At 36.3% G+C, this 19,582-nt stretch overlaps 1 protein-coding gene across 1 annotated transcript in view; it reads right to left on the minus strand.

The window, feature by feature from the left end:
- Positions 1-19,582, minus strand: part of adamtsl3 (ADAMTS-like 3) — a 153,545-nt gene that overhangs the window by 45,293 nt on the left and 88,670 nt on the right. The window contains exons 7-14 of the mRNA XM_079638219.1: positions 18,910-19,036; positions 11,538-11,612; positions 7,898-8,055; positions 6,892-7,003; positions 4,756-4,894; positions 4,553-4,603; positions 1,992-2,196; positions 773-920 (exon numbers count right to left, since the gene is read on the minus strand). Coding sequence (XP_079494345.1) covers positions 773-920; positions 1,992-2,196; positions 4,553-4,603; positions 4,756-4,894; positions 6,892-7,003; positions 7,898-8,055; positions 11,538-11,612; positions 18,910-19,036 — 1,015 coding nt within the window. The remainder of the gene's footprint in view (positions 1-772; positions 921-1,991; positions 2,197-4,552; positions 4,604-4,755; positions 4,895-6,891; positions 7,004-7,897; positions 8,056-11,537; positions 11,613-18,909; positions 19,037-19,582) is intronic.

Here is a 19,582-nt window from a genome sequence, read left to right on the forward strand (position 1 = left end):
GAGCAGCATCATTTTACCACTAAGTTTTGGAACAGACATCTAATTGAAATGCTTCTCTGAAACAAATAAGTTCTAAACAAGTATTTTAATCGAATCAATGTTTTATTGTTAGTTTTCATTAGTAGATGAATGGCACTTAACAGTGACTGCTCACTTTATCAGTGGCCTTGGCTCCAGATTTATTAACCATACATTTTTTTTCTGAAGGCAGAACATTTTTCAGTAAAAAGTTCAAAGCCTGAAACTAAAGAAACTAACCAGCTCCAATAAATCACAATGAAGCATTGAACGTACATGTATACTTCCCAAAAATGCATTGTGACAAGATCAGTGAAAACGGTGAAAGAAATACAAATAAGTATTCAGAAGTGATCAATCCATTAAACAAATTCACCCAGTATTTGTGTGTGCTATGTATTTTCAATGCGTATTAGAGCTGTGGTTCTCCAATGGGGAGATAATACAAGCTTTATATAAGCTAAAACCACTAAAAACCAAGAAGAAATAAATGGTCAGAGCAGTTTATGACGGCTGTATTAGAGCATTATGTTGTTATATTAGCAACATGCTAACATCAGTTGGAATCATTTAATCTCGCATGAGCTTCATGTGCAGTTTCTGCCTATGTGGAATGTTTCAAATCTGTATACGGTTCTATTTCTGTTAGGATGCTGACTTAGAAGGCAGCTGCCTATGTAGCCAATAGTATCTCACTCAATTGTGGATCTCTTTAAAAGGTCTATTTTATTTATCAGATTTTTGTTGTTTCTACCTCGTGGTTTGTGGCAGGCGACGGGGACCAGGCAGTCCTCTTTGATATGGGGTTTGAGGTGGGGATTGCAGCCGCCAGCATGTTGCCCACTGTGATCCACACACAGCACAACTCTGTACCGTAGACCTGGGCCACAGGTAACCGTGCACTGGATAGTACAAATACAAAAACACAAACATATACATGGGGCAGTCCAGACGTGCTGATATGTGATCATATTACATATAATACGTATTGTGAAAGCACTATAATCTGTCCCTTTACACCAGGAGTGAAGTGAGAAGCACATACAAATACAGGGCTTGGGCAATGAAACTGAAACGCTGGCTAATAGTGTTGGTGGATTTAGGCCTATATATGCACAGACTGGTTGACAATCTTCATTAGCTGCGTTTACATGGACACTAGCAATCCGATTGTAATCGGACTACTAGCATAGTCAGAACAAGAAATCGGAATGAATTGGCCAAATCCGATTAAAATTTAATTCGGATTGTTAGGGGTGGTTTAAACCGTATCTAATCCGATCGAAAGGACATGTAAACACTTGATCGGATACTGGAAATTACATGTGCATTGATGAAGAAATTACGTATGACGTGAGGAACTAGCTGTTGTTGTTGAATATAAATGACTGTCATGTCCTTATAATATACTCCTTCCACTCATCAACTGTGAAGTGAAGCAGGACGTCCCACCAGTCCTTGTTTTGGACTCTCATCCACAGATGCCTTGTTTTGGGCGCAGGAATGGGCATTTTTACTGCTTGATCAGGAGCAGGGCAAAGCTGTTCATGTGCTCGTCGTCTCCTAGCGCAACTCAACCAGGCCTCGTCCCTTTTTTTTGCGTATGCCTAGTGCGGGAATTATTTAAATAAGGAATATTGTGATGTGTTTGTTCCTGGAAGAAAACTCAACACTACAATGGAGGCATTTCCAGGAGTTCAGAAACAGTGCTTGTTGATATAGAGAAGAACTCCCTTTGGAGTGACTTTGTGCTTTGTAACTTTACAGAGCGTTTTCTTGCTCGAACAGCAACCTTATGCACTAATCAAAGTTGGAAATGTAAAAAGCATAATGGGTCCTCCAAATCAGTCACTTACAGTTTGTGGTTTCCTTTGAGTTAGGACACAGAAACATCTCACAAGGCTGAAGAACAGATCTAAAGATGGTCAGTGGTGATCAGAAATGGAAGAAGAGGTCAATAAAAGGTCACTCACCTGAGACCACTCCATGGCCATCCACTGTGGACACTCAAACGTGTTGCAGCTCTGTTTGCTGAATGGTCTTGGGGAGTGTGTGCACTTCCACTCCTCTACCTGCACGATCTGACCGTTAACGTCCTCCTCTACACACACCACGCTTCTATCCTGAGAGCCCCCTCCACACGACACTGAACACGACGTCCACGGGTTCTGCTCCCACCTGCATCAGTGTTATACAATAATATCTGTTGGTATTAGTGTATATAAGTACCAACTTAGTAGATGAGCAGCAACTTTATGTTATGAAATGTGATAGCTTTTGGTGACAAAGTGACAACAAAGTGATCAAAAATACAGTAAAAACAGCAATATTGTGAAATATTATTACAATTTTAAAATAAAATAAAACGTTATTTATTCGTGTGATGCAAAGCTGTATTTTCAGCATCATTACTCCAGTCTTCAGTGTCACATGATCCTTCAGAAATCATTCTAATATGATGAGTTGCTGCTCAAGAAACATTTATTATCAATGTCGAAAACACTTAATATTGTTGTGGAAACCGTGATGTTTTTTTCTTTTAAGATTCTTTGATAAATAGAAAATTCAAAAGAACAGCATTTATTTAAAATATAAATCTTCCGTAACATCCCAAACGTCTTTACTGTCACTTTTGAACAATTGAATATGTCCTTGCTGAATAAAATGTACATTTTGTACAAATTATTACTGACTCGAAAAAACAACAACCTTTAACCTGTTAGCCTTCACCAGAGCGAGGACGCTCTGAAGCGTTTTTTTTTTTATATAGTTCAAAGTTACTATCAGATTTAATGTTATTACCTTGACAAACTATACATCATTAAAAAGATATAAGTCTCACGTTTCAGTATTTGACCACTATTGTATTCTGAGAAACTTATAGTGACAGTTATGTCTTAATTTGTGTCAGGATTTATGTAATGAAAAAATGAGTCGATACCTTTAATATGAATTATGAGCATCAGCCGCGTCCATTAAAAAAAAACTCCCGTGTTGTCATGAGAACGCGTGACAAAACAACGTCCCTCGGGGCTTTTGGCTCAAAAATGTGCAGATTTGGAGAAATATTGATAGATTCTCATAGGTTTACATCAGATTTCTATAGACAGGAATAATATTTATTGAATTTATATCAAAATGCGTCCATGTAAGCATAATGCGCGCTGGATACACTGATGTACTGTGTTTTCAATTCATACAGCAGACTGAGGGCGCCAGAGATACACAGAATAATCCATATATGGATGCACAGTGCACATGAAGAAGAGCCATACCATGTGACCTTCCAGGACGCCACTAACATAAACAAAGCTAGCTTTCAGAGATCGTTGTAACATGCAGATAAAGATGTTTTGAAGACAATAAACATGATTGCAATGATATTTGATTTACCTGTGTTCTTCGAGCCATGTCAGGTATTTTTATAATAGTAGATTATATTTATAATGTAATTCTAATCGATAGACTTTAGCATAGTGCAGAATACTATCAAATAATACATTTTCTGTCTGATTTTTTTATCTGAAGCCACATAAGATCGCTGAAGGTTATTTAAAACACTCGACTTGCAATATAAAGTAAGTTTGGAGCACAAACATGGTTTTAATCTCATAAATTGTCGTGTATTGATGGTGTGCTAAGCTAACATGCTAACGTTAGCTAGCTCAGGTGCACCTGCCATCTAGCTGTTATTTTTATGAATTTTTCTAAATAGGAATGCTTACTGAAATGTTTCTTTGTTCAAGAAAGGCATTTGATACAGTTTCAATGTGAAGTGATAATTATGAAAGAAATTAGGGGGTGAAAAACCGTGAATAGCCAGTCCTTAGCCATTATAATGCAAACAAAAGAAATGCATATTACCAGGGCCATAACCAGGCTGGAGATGTGTGAATGAGAGCAGGAGAGACTGACACTGAATGGGGCTCGTTTGCACCACAAAACAATAGAGACAATAGACTGAATAGATGCTTATAGATGACAATAAACACAAGTTTGCATTTTAGAGTCAATTCAAAATAAAGTCATATGACATGATCTTGAAAAACATTTAACAAAATACAGAGTTTTAGACTTATCACCTTCAAATTTTAAATATAACATGGTCAGACATGTGTCTTTAGCTGGAGTGCATTTCTAGAGTGCTGACGGGCCAACTTCAATTTAATTTTCATGAAGATGTTTCATAAAAATAAATTTCTAATAACTTACACAACTTTGAAGCTATTCATACATTTTTTTTTCATTATGACAATAATTAATTCTACATTTCCAATAAAGTGCCAGGTGTCAGCTTTCAAATGAGACCATACTTGTGTTTTTAGGACAAAGGGTTAATAAACACTATCTATTTTAGTGTGGGTATGCCATTTCTGGGGATTTTTCAAAAGTGGCGCTTCAGGCTAACAGGTTAAATAGTAGTGTGTCTGTAGTATCCAAAAAAAACACAAAGCTATCCTTTGTATATCTATACCTAATGTGAGCAGTAAGTGTGCTGTGATATACGTGCTGTACACAGTAAATAACTTCATACCGTGGTAGAGGCTGGAAATGGTCATAGGGCATCACTTCCTTGAAGCCATCACTGCAGAGAAACACACACCATTAGCCCTTCACGTCATTATCCACACTATAATGAGCTCATGCACAGGAAGTCTAATGCACAGCTACTCTCATCCTTCACTCATTGTTTTGTCATGGAGGGTGTGTTGCAGAGATCGATAAGACAGAACCAGCCTTTCAAGACAGGGATCCATGTTGCACTCCTTGAGTTTGGGTGTAGGTTTGGTGTTCTCTGGGAAGCTGTGGCACAGGTGCTCTGCAACCGATTTGTTGTAACGAATGTCCATGCAATCAGCCGAATTGAGCTGATAACCTTCAGAGGCGAGACAAAGCAACATTAGCTGTGGTTTTATGACAATTGCATAGTATAGACATCATTTTAAGTAGTATGTACGGTGGCCGAGAGAGCTCAGCATGCTGCAACTGAAGAAAACAAATGCAAATAGAGAAATCACCAGCAAAATAAGAAAACATCTTCATCAGTTTCACAACACACGTGTGCTCCAAATACTCACAACCAAGTACAGAAACGCACTGCAAGAGTTCACAATACAACCAAATACAGAAATGCGCTGCAAATAGCACAGACCACAACGGAAATGTTTCCAGGGGACCCCAATAAGTGACGTACACGGCTGGGACATGCTTATTATTGCTCCATCCCTATGCCCCTTGTGTGCCAATATGCAGCCGTTTGGAACGCACTTGGCGAAGGGAGCAAAAAAAGACAACGTCATTTCCTCAATATTTTCACCTGGGATGTTCCCATGACAACGCAGCACGGTGTCCATCAGCTGAATAGCTGTTCTTACGACAGACATTTTGTATTATTGCTGTTAACATAACTGTTGCAAATAAATATACATTTTATACAAAAAAGTATCTCATCTTTGGACCCTGCATTAACATTTCTTATGAAACTTATTTAAACATAACATGACACAATCTGTACAATGTAACTGATATATAGATTAATATCTTACCCTCGTGTTTATTTTCTCTTTTTTAATTTTTTTTGTTTGTTTTCAGCTCACTCTTCATTTCTCATTTGTATTCTGATGACATTGAACATATTGTTAATACATTTTGTATATTGTATACAAAATTGTAAGTCATAAACATGTCATCTCTATGTTTTGCGCACACACACACAAAAAAAGTAAAATAAATAAATAAAGTAGACTTTGAGCTATAAGCATGTCCCAGCCAGGTTCGTCACTTATTGGGGTCCCCTGGAAACATTTCCTTTGTGGTCTGTGCTATTTGCAGTGAGTTTCTATATTTGGTTGTGTTGTGAGTATTTGGAGCACACGTGTGTTGTAAAACTGATGAAAATGTTTTCTTAATTTGCAGGTGTTTTTTTGATTCGCATGTGTTTTCTTCAGTTGCAGCGCGTGGAGCTCTCTCGCCCACCGTAAGTATGCTTGATAATGCATACAGTACCGGATCAAAAGTTTGGAAAAATTACAATTACCAAGACTGAATTAATTTGTTAAAAATACAGCAAAACCAGTGATATTGTAAAATATTATAACAATTTAAAATAACTGTTTTCTATTTTAATATATTTTAAAATGTATTTATTCCTATGATGGTTAAGCTGAATTTTCATATATATATATATATATATATATGTATATATATATATATATATATATATATATATATATATATATATATATATATATAATATTAAATTTCCCATATTGTGCTTTTTCGAATATTACCTTTCATGTATTTTTTAATATAGGTGTTTGTGATTGTAAAAGGTCAAAGTTTTAAAAAAGCATAATTGAGGCACTTTAATGCATGATATATACAGATAGATACCAAATCACTTATCTGCCAATATTAGAGATTTTTAATTTATAGGTTTCAATATTGGTTGATATTGGATATATTTATATATATTTATATAGTTTAGTTGTGCAGATCATTTCCCCTATTTTTATATTAAGATTATTCATTTGGTTTAATTTAATGCTCACTTAAAGTTTTAAAACACTAACCATTAATTTACTCTGTTAAATTGAATCTTTAGCAAATAAATATCCATGTTCATAATTGTACATTATAAATTGCAATGACTAAATCCACGTGTTGCTTTTAGTTTTAGTTTGGTATTGTTTTTATTTTTTAATTTAGACACAAAAAAAAGAGTACATTTTTATCATTTTCAGATTATTGTCCTATTAGTATCGAACAGAATTGTAATTATGCGTGCTGAATGAGTATGTATGGTGTATTCAAATCACTGTGAATTATGAAAATGGCCATCTCTAATTAAGGGGAATAATCTATAGCACTTACCCCCTCCACAAGTGACAGAGCAAGGGAAAAAGTCAGTTTCTCTCCACTGGTAGCGAATGGGCTGGTAGAACATAAACTGCATCACTGTGTCTTTAGGGCCAGCATATTTTACCTGAGAAGAACCGAAATTCTCATATAATGTGCCTGATACGATCATTTCCTTTTAATAGTCATAACACAAAAAGAGATAAAAGCCATTCATTTTGAAAAACCAAATGATTTTGACGTGTATAATAAGCAGGAAATTTCCTCAAGGGGCCACAGTCCAACTCATGATTTCCATATGAAATGCTGCATGCATCATCTTCCACTGAATATCCTCTAGTCTCGATTTCCGGAGCTGTGATGATTAGTTAAATACTGTTTGCATGCTGCTGCAATTAACTAGAGTAATGAGTCATGTTCAATTACTGTAAAGCCGTAGTGTCAAGACTAATCATGACTCTTCAGGTCGTGACATGAGAACGTCTAGCATGATTACATGAATCATATTGTGCCATGTTTACAGTTTCACATGGAGAGTAAACATTGATTCCCTTTGCTATGTGTGTATGTGTGTGTGTGTGTGTGTGTGTGTGTGTGTGTGTGTGTGTGTGTGTGTGTGTGTGTGTGTGTGTGTGTGTGTGTGTGTGTGTGTGTGTGTGTGTGTGTGTGTTAACCAAACAGCTAACTGGTCCCATTGACTTCCATAGTATTTTTTTTTCCTACTATGGAAGTCAATGGGACCAGTTAACTGTTTGGTTACTGACATTTTTCTAAATATCTTCCTTTGTGTTCAGCAGAAGAAAGACATTCATACAGGTTTGAAACAACTTGAGGGTGAATAAATGATGACAGAATTTTCATTTTAAAGTGAACTATCCCTTCAAGGGCATCAAGTACATTTCTTAATAAGGTTGGAAACTCCGACACAAGAGAAAATACCTATCCATTGAAAAGAGCAAATATCTCTAGCTAAGAGTTTCTGCTGCTTTCTAGTACCACTTGTTCGGCTTTCATTACACACCTTAATGGTGAAGTCTGCAGACAGCGGCCCGTAGCAGCGGAGTGTCTGTCTTTCTGCTCCTCTCTGATACTCCAGCGTATTGTTGCCCAGAGTGTGAGAACCCGAAGAGCTGAACACAACCTCTTCTCTCCGGCTGTGTGCTGCATGGGCTTCAATCACTGAAATAGGACATTTCAGGTTCTATGAGTGATATTGGGGGATTACCACAGATAAAATATTGCTGAAACAGGAGCCCGGAGACACCACTCCTGTCTCTGTGACGGCGCTAGAGTCTGAAAACAGCAAAAACTGTCAGCGGAGCGGTTCACACTTTTTTTTCGAAACACTAACACCGAGATTTAGACTGAGGTGTTTTTGAAATTGATTGCTGCTTTTGTAAACCACAAAATATCACATAATCTATGAAAATATTTTTAATTAATGAAGTTACACGAATGGCCCTACTAGTGAAATTATGATAAGAATTGAGGTATTTTTGGCAATTTTTTATGATAAAGAGGACAGGAGATATGGTGGGATTAGTGCTGTCAAATCGATTAATCGCATCTAACATAAAAGTTTGTGTTTATATACCGGTAATATGTGTGTATGTGTGTGTATATATATATATATATATATATATATATATATACACACACACACACACATTATATAAACACAAACTTTTATGTTAGATGCAATTAATTGCGATTAATCGATTTGACAACCCTAGGTGGGATATTCAATTCATATTGTTCACAATACTCTTTTTTTAATTTACAATAACCAGTAACACTTTACAATAATTTTCCATTTGATAACAATTTGTTAACTAACTACATTAGTAAACATTAACTAATGATGAAACACACACACACACACACACACACACACACACACACACACACACACACACACACACACACACAAAATTATTTTACACACACATTATTAATAATAACACACATTATTATTATTTTTTTTATCTCTCAATCCCAGATTAAGTAATCAAGTCATAAAATACCAAATAGTTGTTTGTTATAAAATATATCCAATGTGATCTTGACATTTTCAAATATAAATAAATGTCTTTCCGTTGTTTGCACATTGATACGTCATTTTGGGAATAATTGCAGATCCTTCATGTAAATAAAGCAACAGAACAACATGTGTTAGCGGTGAGGGAAAATCAAACAACTGGTCAAAGCGGCTAGAGAGCGTCTGGCGGCAGCTGAATATAATTATGCCTTCCTCTCGAAACAGCTCACAAAGACATTCAATTCCCACATTGTCATTGTTCTGACCAAAAAAATGTCAGTTCAAATTTATTAGCTTAGTCAAATGGGTTGAATGAGGATTTTTCTGTGATGTGGTAGATTACAGATTAGAAAGGCCGTGTTAAGTACTTTTAGCAGTGGCAATTATTGGAACATTACAAAAGAGCCATCATATCTACAACATCTCAATGCACAAATCTATAGGGTACGTTCATAAACTTGGCTGCTATATAGTAGATATTGGATTATACAGTACGTTTTTTCTTTTCTTTATTTTTCTAGTCTTTTAAGGTATTATCTGTATTTTCTCATTTATTGTGAGCTTTGGGATAGAGCCATCTTCGGGTCACTCAAACCCCTTTTTGAAACATCGGACACGTCAAACACCCACTAAATACCCTGTAGTTTTTGACGGAGATCTAGTTTGCAACCAAAGAGAAGTAATGGGCAGGTTATAGGGTTTAGATATCAGTGTGTGTAGTTTGAAACGTGTTTTTCCACAGAACGGAAGTGTGTATTTGTGTGAGTGTGGGTCCATCGGATGTGGAACGGTACTTTGGGATTGGACTTCAGCATGCTCCGCGTGTCCGTTATGGAAGTCTGCTAGATTACTGGCTCTGTCTCCATCGTACTGGGCTTTCAGCCACCTCAAATTAGCCTGCATGAACACTTCATTCTTCTGCTCTATCCTAAAGTTCCCTCAAACCTCTTAGCATTTGTCCAACTCAGGTAATAGGAAATCTCTTTTCTCTTTTTCTTTTTCGGTCTTTCAGGCTAGATACAGTAGATATATAAAATCCATATGCATTCCCACACTGTGCTACTACACCAGGCGACTGTGTCAAATAGAGTTTGGCCGTGTCAATGTGGAGGCATTGTGAAGTTCAGACTTCAGACTATATTGCAGATGTTGGAAGAACTCTTTGGAAATACCTCTGATGACCTGTGACAACTTTCTGAGAGAGGCGAAGATGTTACAAATTGATTAAAATGCCCAAATGTAAGAGAAATATACAAAATAAAACAACACAAATGACAATGTGAGAGGAAAGACTTTCATCGAAGGTTTGATTTTGCGTAAGTATGCAGGGAAAGTTATCCCAAATAACTAAATGAATTTATAATATAATAGTATAATCCTATTGAAATATAATATATTTAATCAAATATAGTATATTCTTTATAAAGTACTGCTTAAATGTGGATGAATCTCATAAAGCCTTTCAAAGAAACTTTTGGATTGTATTTAACCCCAAAATAAACAAAACTAAATTAAAAATGTTTATTGTATTGGCATTAAAAAAACTAAGCCCAATTCTTCAGTCATCATTAGTGTTTCCGATAGGATTTTGTGAGACTGTGGTGGGCGGACCTCTGTCCCTCTGAGGAGGGTCCGCAGGCATTTTATTTTGGTGGAAAACTGCTCTGAAAACAGGTTTACAAGGTTTTACAGGTTTACGGGACTGGATAATGAATGGGAAACGCTGAAATAATGTTACAATGCAATTCACAAATAAATAAATAAATAAATCAGGGTTAAAAACATTTATGTTAATTGAAATAAAGACAAAATAAAATAAAATATAGATATTAGTTGGAAAAAATTATCTAAATGAAAATTAGAAATGTTGCATTTGCAATAAACTGAAATAAGTTGAAGTTGAAGCACTACAATTATTAACTGGATATCAATCACACTAAAACTAAAACTGATAAATAACTAAAAATAAAATAAATTAAACATAAAAAGCAATTTTTAAAAAACATAAACTAATAAAATGACAAAAGCACATAATGAAATGACTAAAATTAACATGAAAACTAAAAATATAAAAATAAAAGCTGATTCAAAATATTAATAAAACTATAATAAAAAAAAACTAAAATAACACTGAAATAAAAAAAGTATAAAATAAATGATAAAAAAACAAAACAAATAAGGCGCTTCACTTTCTTAAGGATAAATATAATTTCTCATATTTCAACTGATTTTAGGATCAAACCGGATTTGTCATTCGAGAGATTAATGGTGTTAACTTTCAGATATCAGAAATTCTCTCTGGAACAAAAGCTAAAGAGAGTGAAAAAAACGAGCACCTCCTTGACAGCTGAATGTCATCTTGCTATCTCTCGAAGCACTGCGAGACACAATTATAAGTGGACTCTAAGGCTTCGGCCCTGTGGGAGAAAGCTGGATTCATTCATTTGTTAATGTTGATTCTCCAACGAAATCCTTTCCGGCCTTTGACAAGTGTAAAATGGCTTCTAGCCGCCGGATTAAGTCGAGACTTCATACGTGATAGTTTCATGACGAGTGAAGAATTAGAACCAGAAGCTGTGAAACACCACAGATCTTTGTATAAAGTTAACATGCATAATCTCACCAATCATGTCCGGTCCCTTGGCTGTGATTCTTAGGCCTCTGCTGCCCATCGGCACTTCCATCACCGTCTTCATGGCTGCAGAACCAGAGACTCATTAAAACAACACATAATACAGTGACTGCATCCTAACTGCAACATGGTATTGTGGCAGATGTGTGGGATATTCATAATGATCTATGGCATTTTAATAAAACTCAAACAGACAGAATATTTAAATTTTACCGCATAAAAATTAGATTGTTAAAATCTTTACTGTTTTTGTTAATGAGCATAAATTTGCATCTGCATCCAAACTCAAGCTACTGCCAAATGTGTATTTAAGAGACAAAACGTGTAATATTAAAAATACTGTCACTTGCACTGCGAACTGTGCAAAGCAATGTGCCAGCAATGTCAGACTTGAAATAATATCACCCGTTAGCACATGCAGAAACTAAGAAATTCATTTGTCAATTAAGATATTTATTTTGTTAAAGAAAAATGACTGGGAAGGTGTAAAGAATTCAAAAAAGTGAAGTGTTTTTCATGTTCTGACAATAAAGAGTAGATTAAAACCACAAATAACGGCCTGGTTTCTACAACTTTCACTTATAGGAGCAAAAATCTGTCTTTAAAGCTACACTGTGTGATTTTTACCCCCATCTAGCGGTGAAAAGGTATATGACCATCCAGCGAATATTAGTTTCTGTTCCTCTCAATTCCGATTTCGTTTTAACTCCTACGGTGGCCAATGTAGTCCAAGATTAACATGGCTTCCAGTTCGACCTCGTCCATGAGTATTCCTTCAAGTGATGAGGTTACTTTAGAAAACTATTATAATTTGCAGTAATTTAATTTGTCAGTTACCATATAGGTTATGACATCTATGTAAAATGAATAATAGTTTTATGTTTTCGTTATTTTTTTTACCATTTCATTGCTAACATCAGCTATCAGGTTCCCAGACGAATGCAAGCTAATCTTAGTAAAGTAACTTTTATCAGTGCTATCGTTATTCTGTACGACATCACTAGCGTAAGGCAAAGTTTAAATTGTAGGCTATATCATTTTCTCCGTGAGCAGAGATCAGTTGATGTGACGGAGGTGCGAGGGAGAGGTAGAGGGAAAGGAAAAAATAAAAACAGGGCCGGTCCCAGTGAATTGCGGAGACGCGAAAGGCGAAGCTTGAATTAACGGGTATGTCCCTCTTTGGCTAATGTACTTTCAAGATGGAGGGGCAACATGGCGACCGACATTCGAACCCCTCACCCGTATGTATTTTCAATGGCATATTATACACTCACAAGAATACTTTATTACTTGAACGAAGTATATATACATTAATGAGCACATATATTTTTGAAAGAACTAAGTGTTTTTAGCTAAGAATAAACTAAAAAAGTTACACAGTGTAGCTTTAAACTTGAAAGGAATAAAGATTTGACATTTATTGTATAATTATAGATATCCACTGATATGAAATGTTTCATATTGGTAATGTTTTTGGCCATATCGCCCAGCACTAGTTTATTGAATAAAAAATTATTTGCCTCAATGGAGCACATTTTTTTAATGTATGCGCATCTTGCCGTTTCCATCCAGAGTTTTTTTATGCGATAACCCAAAATTCTAGTGTTGAATGACATACAGTATGCAGTAAGTGAACTATGCAGTGTTTCACTCCAAACACGGATCGGAAATACAGCATCCCTCACAGCTCATGTCAGTATCCATTGTGCGCATAAATACAGTCATTACATTTGAGAGTAAATGAGTTGCAAACACACAAACACTGCAACTCTGACACGCTTAATGTGTTCAACCTCTCTCCATAAAAAAACATTTGTGGCTTCCCAGTGTACTGCTGAAAAAAAGAAAACCCACCAATTTCCAGCTCAGTAAACAGAAAACCACAACAGAGAGCAGCCTGAGTGCTTTCAGTTATGGTTGGATTGAGAGCGTCCTGTAAAAGCAAGCGTAATGGGGGTAATGGAGAGAATGGGGTGGAATACAGGAAATCTCTCCAGTTACTCATCTCTACTACTTTTTTATTCTTTATTTAGATGTCTTATAAACAGAGACTTATTACAGGGATAATCCCCTGGAGCAAAGGAATAGTTCCCCATGAAATTAAAATTCTGTCATTAGTAACCCCACTCATGTTTTCCCAAACCTGTGGTAGAACAAAAAGGGAGATTATTTTGGGAACTGGTTTGGAACAACATAAGAATGAGTAAATAATGAAATAATTTTCTCTCTTTAGAAAAAAAAGAATTTTCCCTACAAGCGCCATGCTCGGTGGGGATAGGGGGGTGTCTTAAAATATGACCATGCATGATAAAAATAAATATGTTCGACTATGAATGCAATATTATTATTATATTTACCTTAACAAAATGATGACTGTCACTCATTTGTGGCATTAAACATTCTCCCCCCAGTAAAGTTGTATCACAACTCTGCTTGTTTATGAAAGAGCATGTTTGATATAAAATATGAGACGTATATAGAAAACAATGAAAAATCAATGTAAATCTCACTCGCACACAGAGTAAAATTACAAGCTGTAATTTGATAAAAATATGCACAAAGTTACATAAAATTCAATTTCACATTGGACACATTACAATAATGTCTTAATTTCCATAAGGAATTTTCAATTAAAACGTGCATACTACTGTATGGCTAAATACATGACATGTAAATGATCCACAACAAGGCAAAGGAATGAGCCATTTTAAATAACCGGGATCTTGCTCAAGTGAAAAAATGGATAATCATGCCTTGACAAATCTTAAAAATATGAAAATGCATGATAAAAAAATATGAATTATTACCTATAAAATATAAATTCATAACATGCTTGCTATGAAATTAATAACAAAAAGGCAAAGGAATCCGCTATTTTATTATAAAAATGTTTAAAATGTAATTTCTATCACTGTCATTCGCACCACAGAACGCTTTTAAAAAAACACAGCTCATTTGAGATGTGGTGGGAATGTTCATGATTTTCAAAGAAAATTAAATTAATTACAAAAATGTTATGCATGTATTATAGTGCTTGGAGATTTTTATTGACAAATAAATAAATTAGTAAGGTGTGTTTTTGTTTTTTTTAAAGTAGCAAACAGCCTTAGCTTGTAGCCTGGCAAGCTACAGCTTTCAAAGTAGCTTCCTTAATAACGTCTTTAACTGAGACACTTTAGGGTCAAATATAAAGAGAGTGGCTTGTGTAGATGCAAAGTGCTAATGCCGTTTATTGCATTAGCCTGAATTGATGTAGGAAAAGAGGTGTTTTTCCCCTCGCTCGGCAATGCTCACCGCATCCAGCAATTATAGGGCTTGGAAATGCGCCAACATCATGGGAGCCCCAAAATATTTACTTTTGGAAACATATATAGAAAGTACTGGAATTTATTGCTATAATGAAAAAAGTTTCAGACACCAGTCAGTTGTAAACAGGGTAAAAAATGCCCAAACAATGCTGTGTTTCAAAAATACCAATAAAAAAAACCAAGACGTAATTGCCCTCGCTTTAAAAATAACCCAACCATGCAAGTGTGACTTCAAATTTGTTCATAACGATGGAGAAAAAAGTAATCTAATGTGGCTAACTGCTCCACAAAGATGCATCGACCCGCGAGTGAAATTAAAAATCACACAAACGTTCCCACAATGCATCTGTGTTTCTATCGCTCTCCTTTAAAAAATGCAGAAATGAGTCACTGCCGAGTAAAAGGAATGAATTATAAGAGCCAGAGGCTCATTAGGAGCTTTATTGCATTTTAATATTCACAGATCCATGTGATGCTCTGGAATCCTGACAGTCATCCAGCCCGGATTGAAGTCTTTTGGGGAATGACCTATCCGATCACCGGACTTCCATCTGGAGACCTCATGACGGCTCTACGACTTACGAGAAGCCATACGTGTCAGTGCCACGCATGTGAATTATTAGTGAGACGGCTTTTATTAAAGAATGCATAACTTGTTTGGATCGAATTACCTCGTTTTTGGTTTAACAGGCTTTGAAAATGAATAGCATGATTGTGTGAAAATGACTTGGTTAGGAGAAAAGTTCCAGTCACTCAGGTTCTGTTCCAAAACCTAGTAAGCTGCATTGCTTTCTATTTCCAGTCAAAACGCTTTCTCAGGCAGCATCAACCGAAATAAAACATATTTGAAATGATCTATGACGTAACTCAAAATTAAAGATGATAGATATGTATTTCTTTTTTATCAGCATATTGGCTACGTACTGTAGCATGAAAAAGACAGACACTGATGGTTTTGATTAACTAACTGCATGAAGGCACTGAGTTGTAAAATGTCTGTTGCATAATCCAACATTTTTTTCTCTGTAGAAAAAAATTCAATACTTGACAAAACAAAATGAAATTTGCATTGTCAAGAAAGTGTTTTTAAGCCCTGCCAATTTAAATATTCAAGTGCAAGACGCGAAAGAGAACTCAATTTGGTACTGGATGAGTGAGAAGTTTTGTGTGTGTCTTATTGTAGCCTGGTTGACACCAGACCCTTCTCAGTTGTAACTGAGAGTGGGTCTGTGGAAGGTTCATTCTCAGCCCATTTCCAAAGGGGCGTCACCAACGGACGTCGCTCAAATGCCTCTGGGCGCAATTGGATAGACCTAAAACCAATCAGAGCGATCGTCATCGTGTAAAGCCCGCCTCAACGTTTGTGATTGGTGCCTCGATTTGGAAAAATTAGAAAAATGGGCTTGAATGTGCTCTTGGCCACATGGACTTGCAGATCAAATCTCAAATTTGCCGGAAGTTCGTCAGGGTTTTCCCAGGCTATTCTTACTGCGCTTGAACAGACAAATTCAAACAACATTATATAAAAATGCACATCTTGGCGAGTAACCTAGTAAACATAGTCGGTTATGGCTTAAGTGAGCGTGAACAGTTGAGAAATAAAACCCACGTGTGTGTCAGTATATACTGAATCCGTGCAGCTCTTAAAGTGACTCCAGCCTAATATTCCTCAATTCCTGCAAATAAACAGTTTGTAATATTAACTTACCCTATTTATTCATGAAATAAAAAGGAATCACTGTCGGTGAAGATCATGAAACAATGTACTATCATGAAATAACTATTTTATCTTTAAAAATCCATAAACGTATACATAAAAAGTCACAGAGTGACTGACTTGAAACAATCTAAGACTGAATGCATAGATCATTTGACACAGTATCAGATTGTTTTGTTTTGTCCATTTCTATGGTTATCTGTGTCAATCTGATTCAATTGTGTGTTTAAATATGGCTGTCAATCCAGAAACGTTGCAATGTGTAGTTCGCAGCATGAAAAACACATATTATTAGCGAGCAAAGATCCCTGCCATTACTGAAGCTGTCAATTACAACGTGAGGTAAAGCTGCACTGTTGAGAAAACTCGCGTTATAATCAATGAAGCGGTCTACGCTGAGCAATGAATCTCTTATTGACTTTGTGTTTATACATTGTTGGTTATAATAAAAGGATTTGTGAGCGTGCAGAACTTGTGCTGAGCAAAAAAACCAGCCATTTTGAGCGGATTAAACACTTAAACGCATCTGATTGGCCTTTGCGTTCACAAGCTAAACAGATAGTGATTGGCTACAAAGCTCAAAGCTGTAAAATCATGCTGTACATAGATTGCTGTACAAACATTTGACGCTCTTCAAAGAGCGCTTAAACACTCACAGGAGTGTTTTAAAGCAGCCGACTATCAGCGGGTATCAAAGCATTTCAATGCATGAAAAAACCCTTCTGAAGAATGAAGTAATGGCTGCTGAAAATTCAGCTTCGCCATCAAAAGAATAAATTACATTTTAAAATATATTCAAATATAAAACATATATTGTAAAATGTTATATTATATCACAATAGTACTGTTTTTACTGTATTTTTTAAATCAAACAAATGTAGCCTTGGTGAGCATAAGAGACTTGTAATGTAAAGACTCCAAAACTTTTGAACGGTAGTGTATATTTATAATTAATTTGTCTCGTGTCATCCATCTAGCAATCCAGTTTCCCTCAGAGGATACATGTGATGCTGCCAGAGGTATCTTAGAAGGCAGCATAGTCATGCTACCTACGCTTTGGAACAGCCTTTGCGCGGTGAGTGTGCTTACGGTGCCTAAAAATGCAGCCTACGCGGCGTGTTAAGTTTTGGAACAGAGCCGTAATCAGAGCCGTTTGAGCACATTGCTGTAAGACAAAGGAATTTTTGGATGAGGAAAAATCCTCGGCAGCCATCAAACACAAGACACTGCAGAATCTTACCAAAAACAACATAAAACTCAAGGCAAGAACACTGTAAAGTGCCACAGAAATAGCCTTGTGCTCCTCAGGCTGCCATGTTTTAAAGGCAACATTCAGCCGTACAGCGTGCAGAAAGAAAAAAAAATAGCTGTCTTAATTAATTTGGGGTGTGGTTGTTACATAAAACAGTTTGGGTATTTGATATTTTTAAACAGACATGATTTCAGCAATGGCGTCCCGCCTAAAAACCAAATACTCGCCCGGCAGACAGAAACACAAACTGAGTATTTGGGTAATAATCTTAAAGAAATGACAACTAGCTATTTACAAGCAAAAGCCACAGCATGAAGTGTGTTATTTCTCACAAATGGACTGAGAATCCCTCACATGCTTTAAAGGGAATCAATAACTCTATCTTCAGTCCCAGAATGCAAACAATCCGACTGCTGGCAATCACATAAATTAAGCAGGCTAATAAAGCTGCCAATGCTTGCACTAGCCGAAGACCACAGGGAATGTAAGACTGCCTAAAACACAACGGTTTATGGCTTTAGTGTTTCTGAACCTTTAGGATTATTTGATTTGATACAGCAATAAGCTTAAAAAAAGGGGGGGGGGGGGGGGTGGTCCAATGACTCATTCTAACATTCAGAATCATGTAGAGTTGCATGGTTCATTGGAATAAAACCAAAATCGTTATATGGCTCATTGTAATTATCAAATGACAAAGGAATACTTAAATTAATACAGTATATGCGCTGTGTGTTTCAGAGTGAAGCGTGTTACTGTGATACTTTCAGTGTGTCACATTGGATCAGTTCACAGTAAATGCTGCTCCGCATGAACTCATCTCTTCATCTTCTCTGAGTTTGGATTTTTTGCAGTGGGATATTAAAATAGTAATATTTAATTTGTTTACTTTTTTGGATGGATGGATGGTTGGAATGTGCATTCCTAGAAGCATGTACAATTTATGACCAAAAATGCTTTAAAAATCAAAACTCAAACACTAGCTTTATAACCAATCCCAGTCCAAATGTCTCTGAGATCAACAAACAAAGCAATTCTCCATAAACAAAACCAGCAAAGAAGAATGTGCTTATGTATGTGTGTACCTACGTTCTTCAGGTGAGACGTGGGGCAGTGCCTGGCCTCGGACCAGTCGGCAGGTGGAACCGTCTCCAGCGCACACGCCACAGTTGTCCTCTTTAGCATTGCTTCCCAGTTGTCTGTCACAGCCAACTTCCTGTAATAAATGATAGAGGAACCACTCAGAAAAAGGCTAAATGGGACAGAAAGGACATAGAATGGCAGTCGAGTTGCACTCAAGTCACAAAAAAAATGACTTGAGACTTGACTTTCCAAATTAGACTCATTATCCACTACAACATTTTGTAGTGAACATTTTCCTCATTCATGCCCAGAGCTGAAACACTTTTTTGAGTGAAGGTAATTGATTTCTGACATGTCTGCGGGACCAACAATTCATGCTTCCTCCATAACAGAACAGAAACTGGCTATAAAATGAATGCACTAAGAAGCTGGCCGGTGCGCGGCTCCAAACTACAATGTTTAAGCTCTAACTAGCATCATCAAAAATTCATGGACAGCCAACATATAAAACATGAGAGAATACCAAATCCTTTTTCAGAAGTTTTCATTCCTTGCGCACAAGTTCGCTCCCAGAATCCTCGATATTTACCCAGAAATCTGTGCTACTCACAGTGATGTTCTGCAAAGAATTTGCCATCTGTGCAAGAAAAGCTGCCCAGCTTTAATGCAAAATTCTGTT

Source organism: Phoxinus phoxinus (assembly GCF_949152265.1).
Source record: "Phoxinus phoxinus genome assembly, chromosome: 2".
NCBI lineage: Eukaryota > Metazoa > Chordata > Actinopteri > Cypriniformes > Leuciscidae > Phoxinus > Phoxinus phoxinus.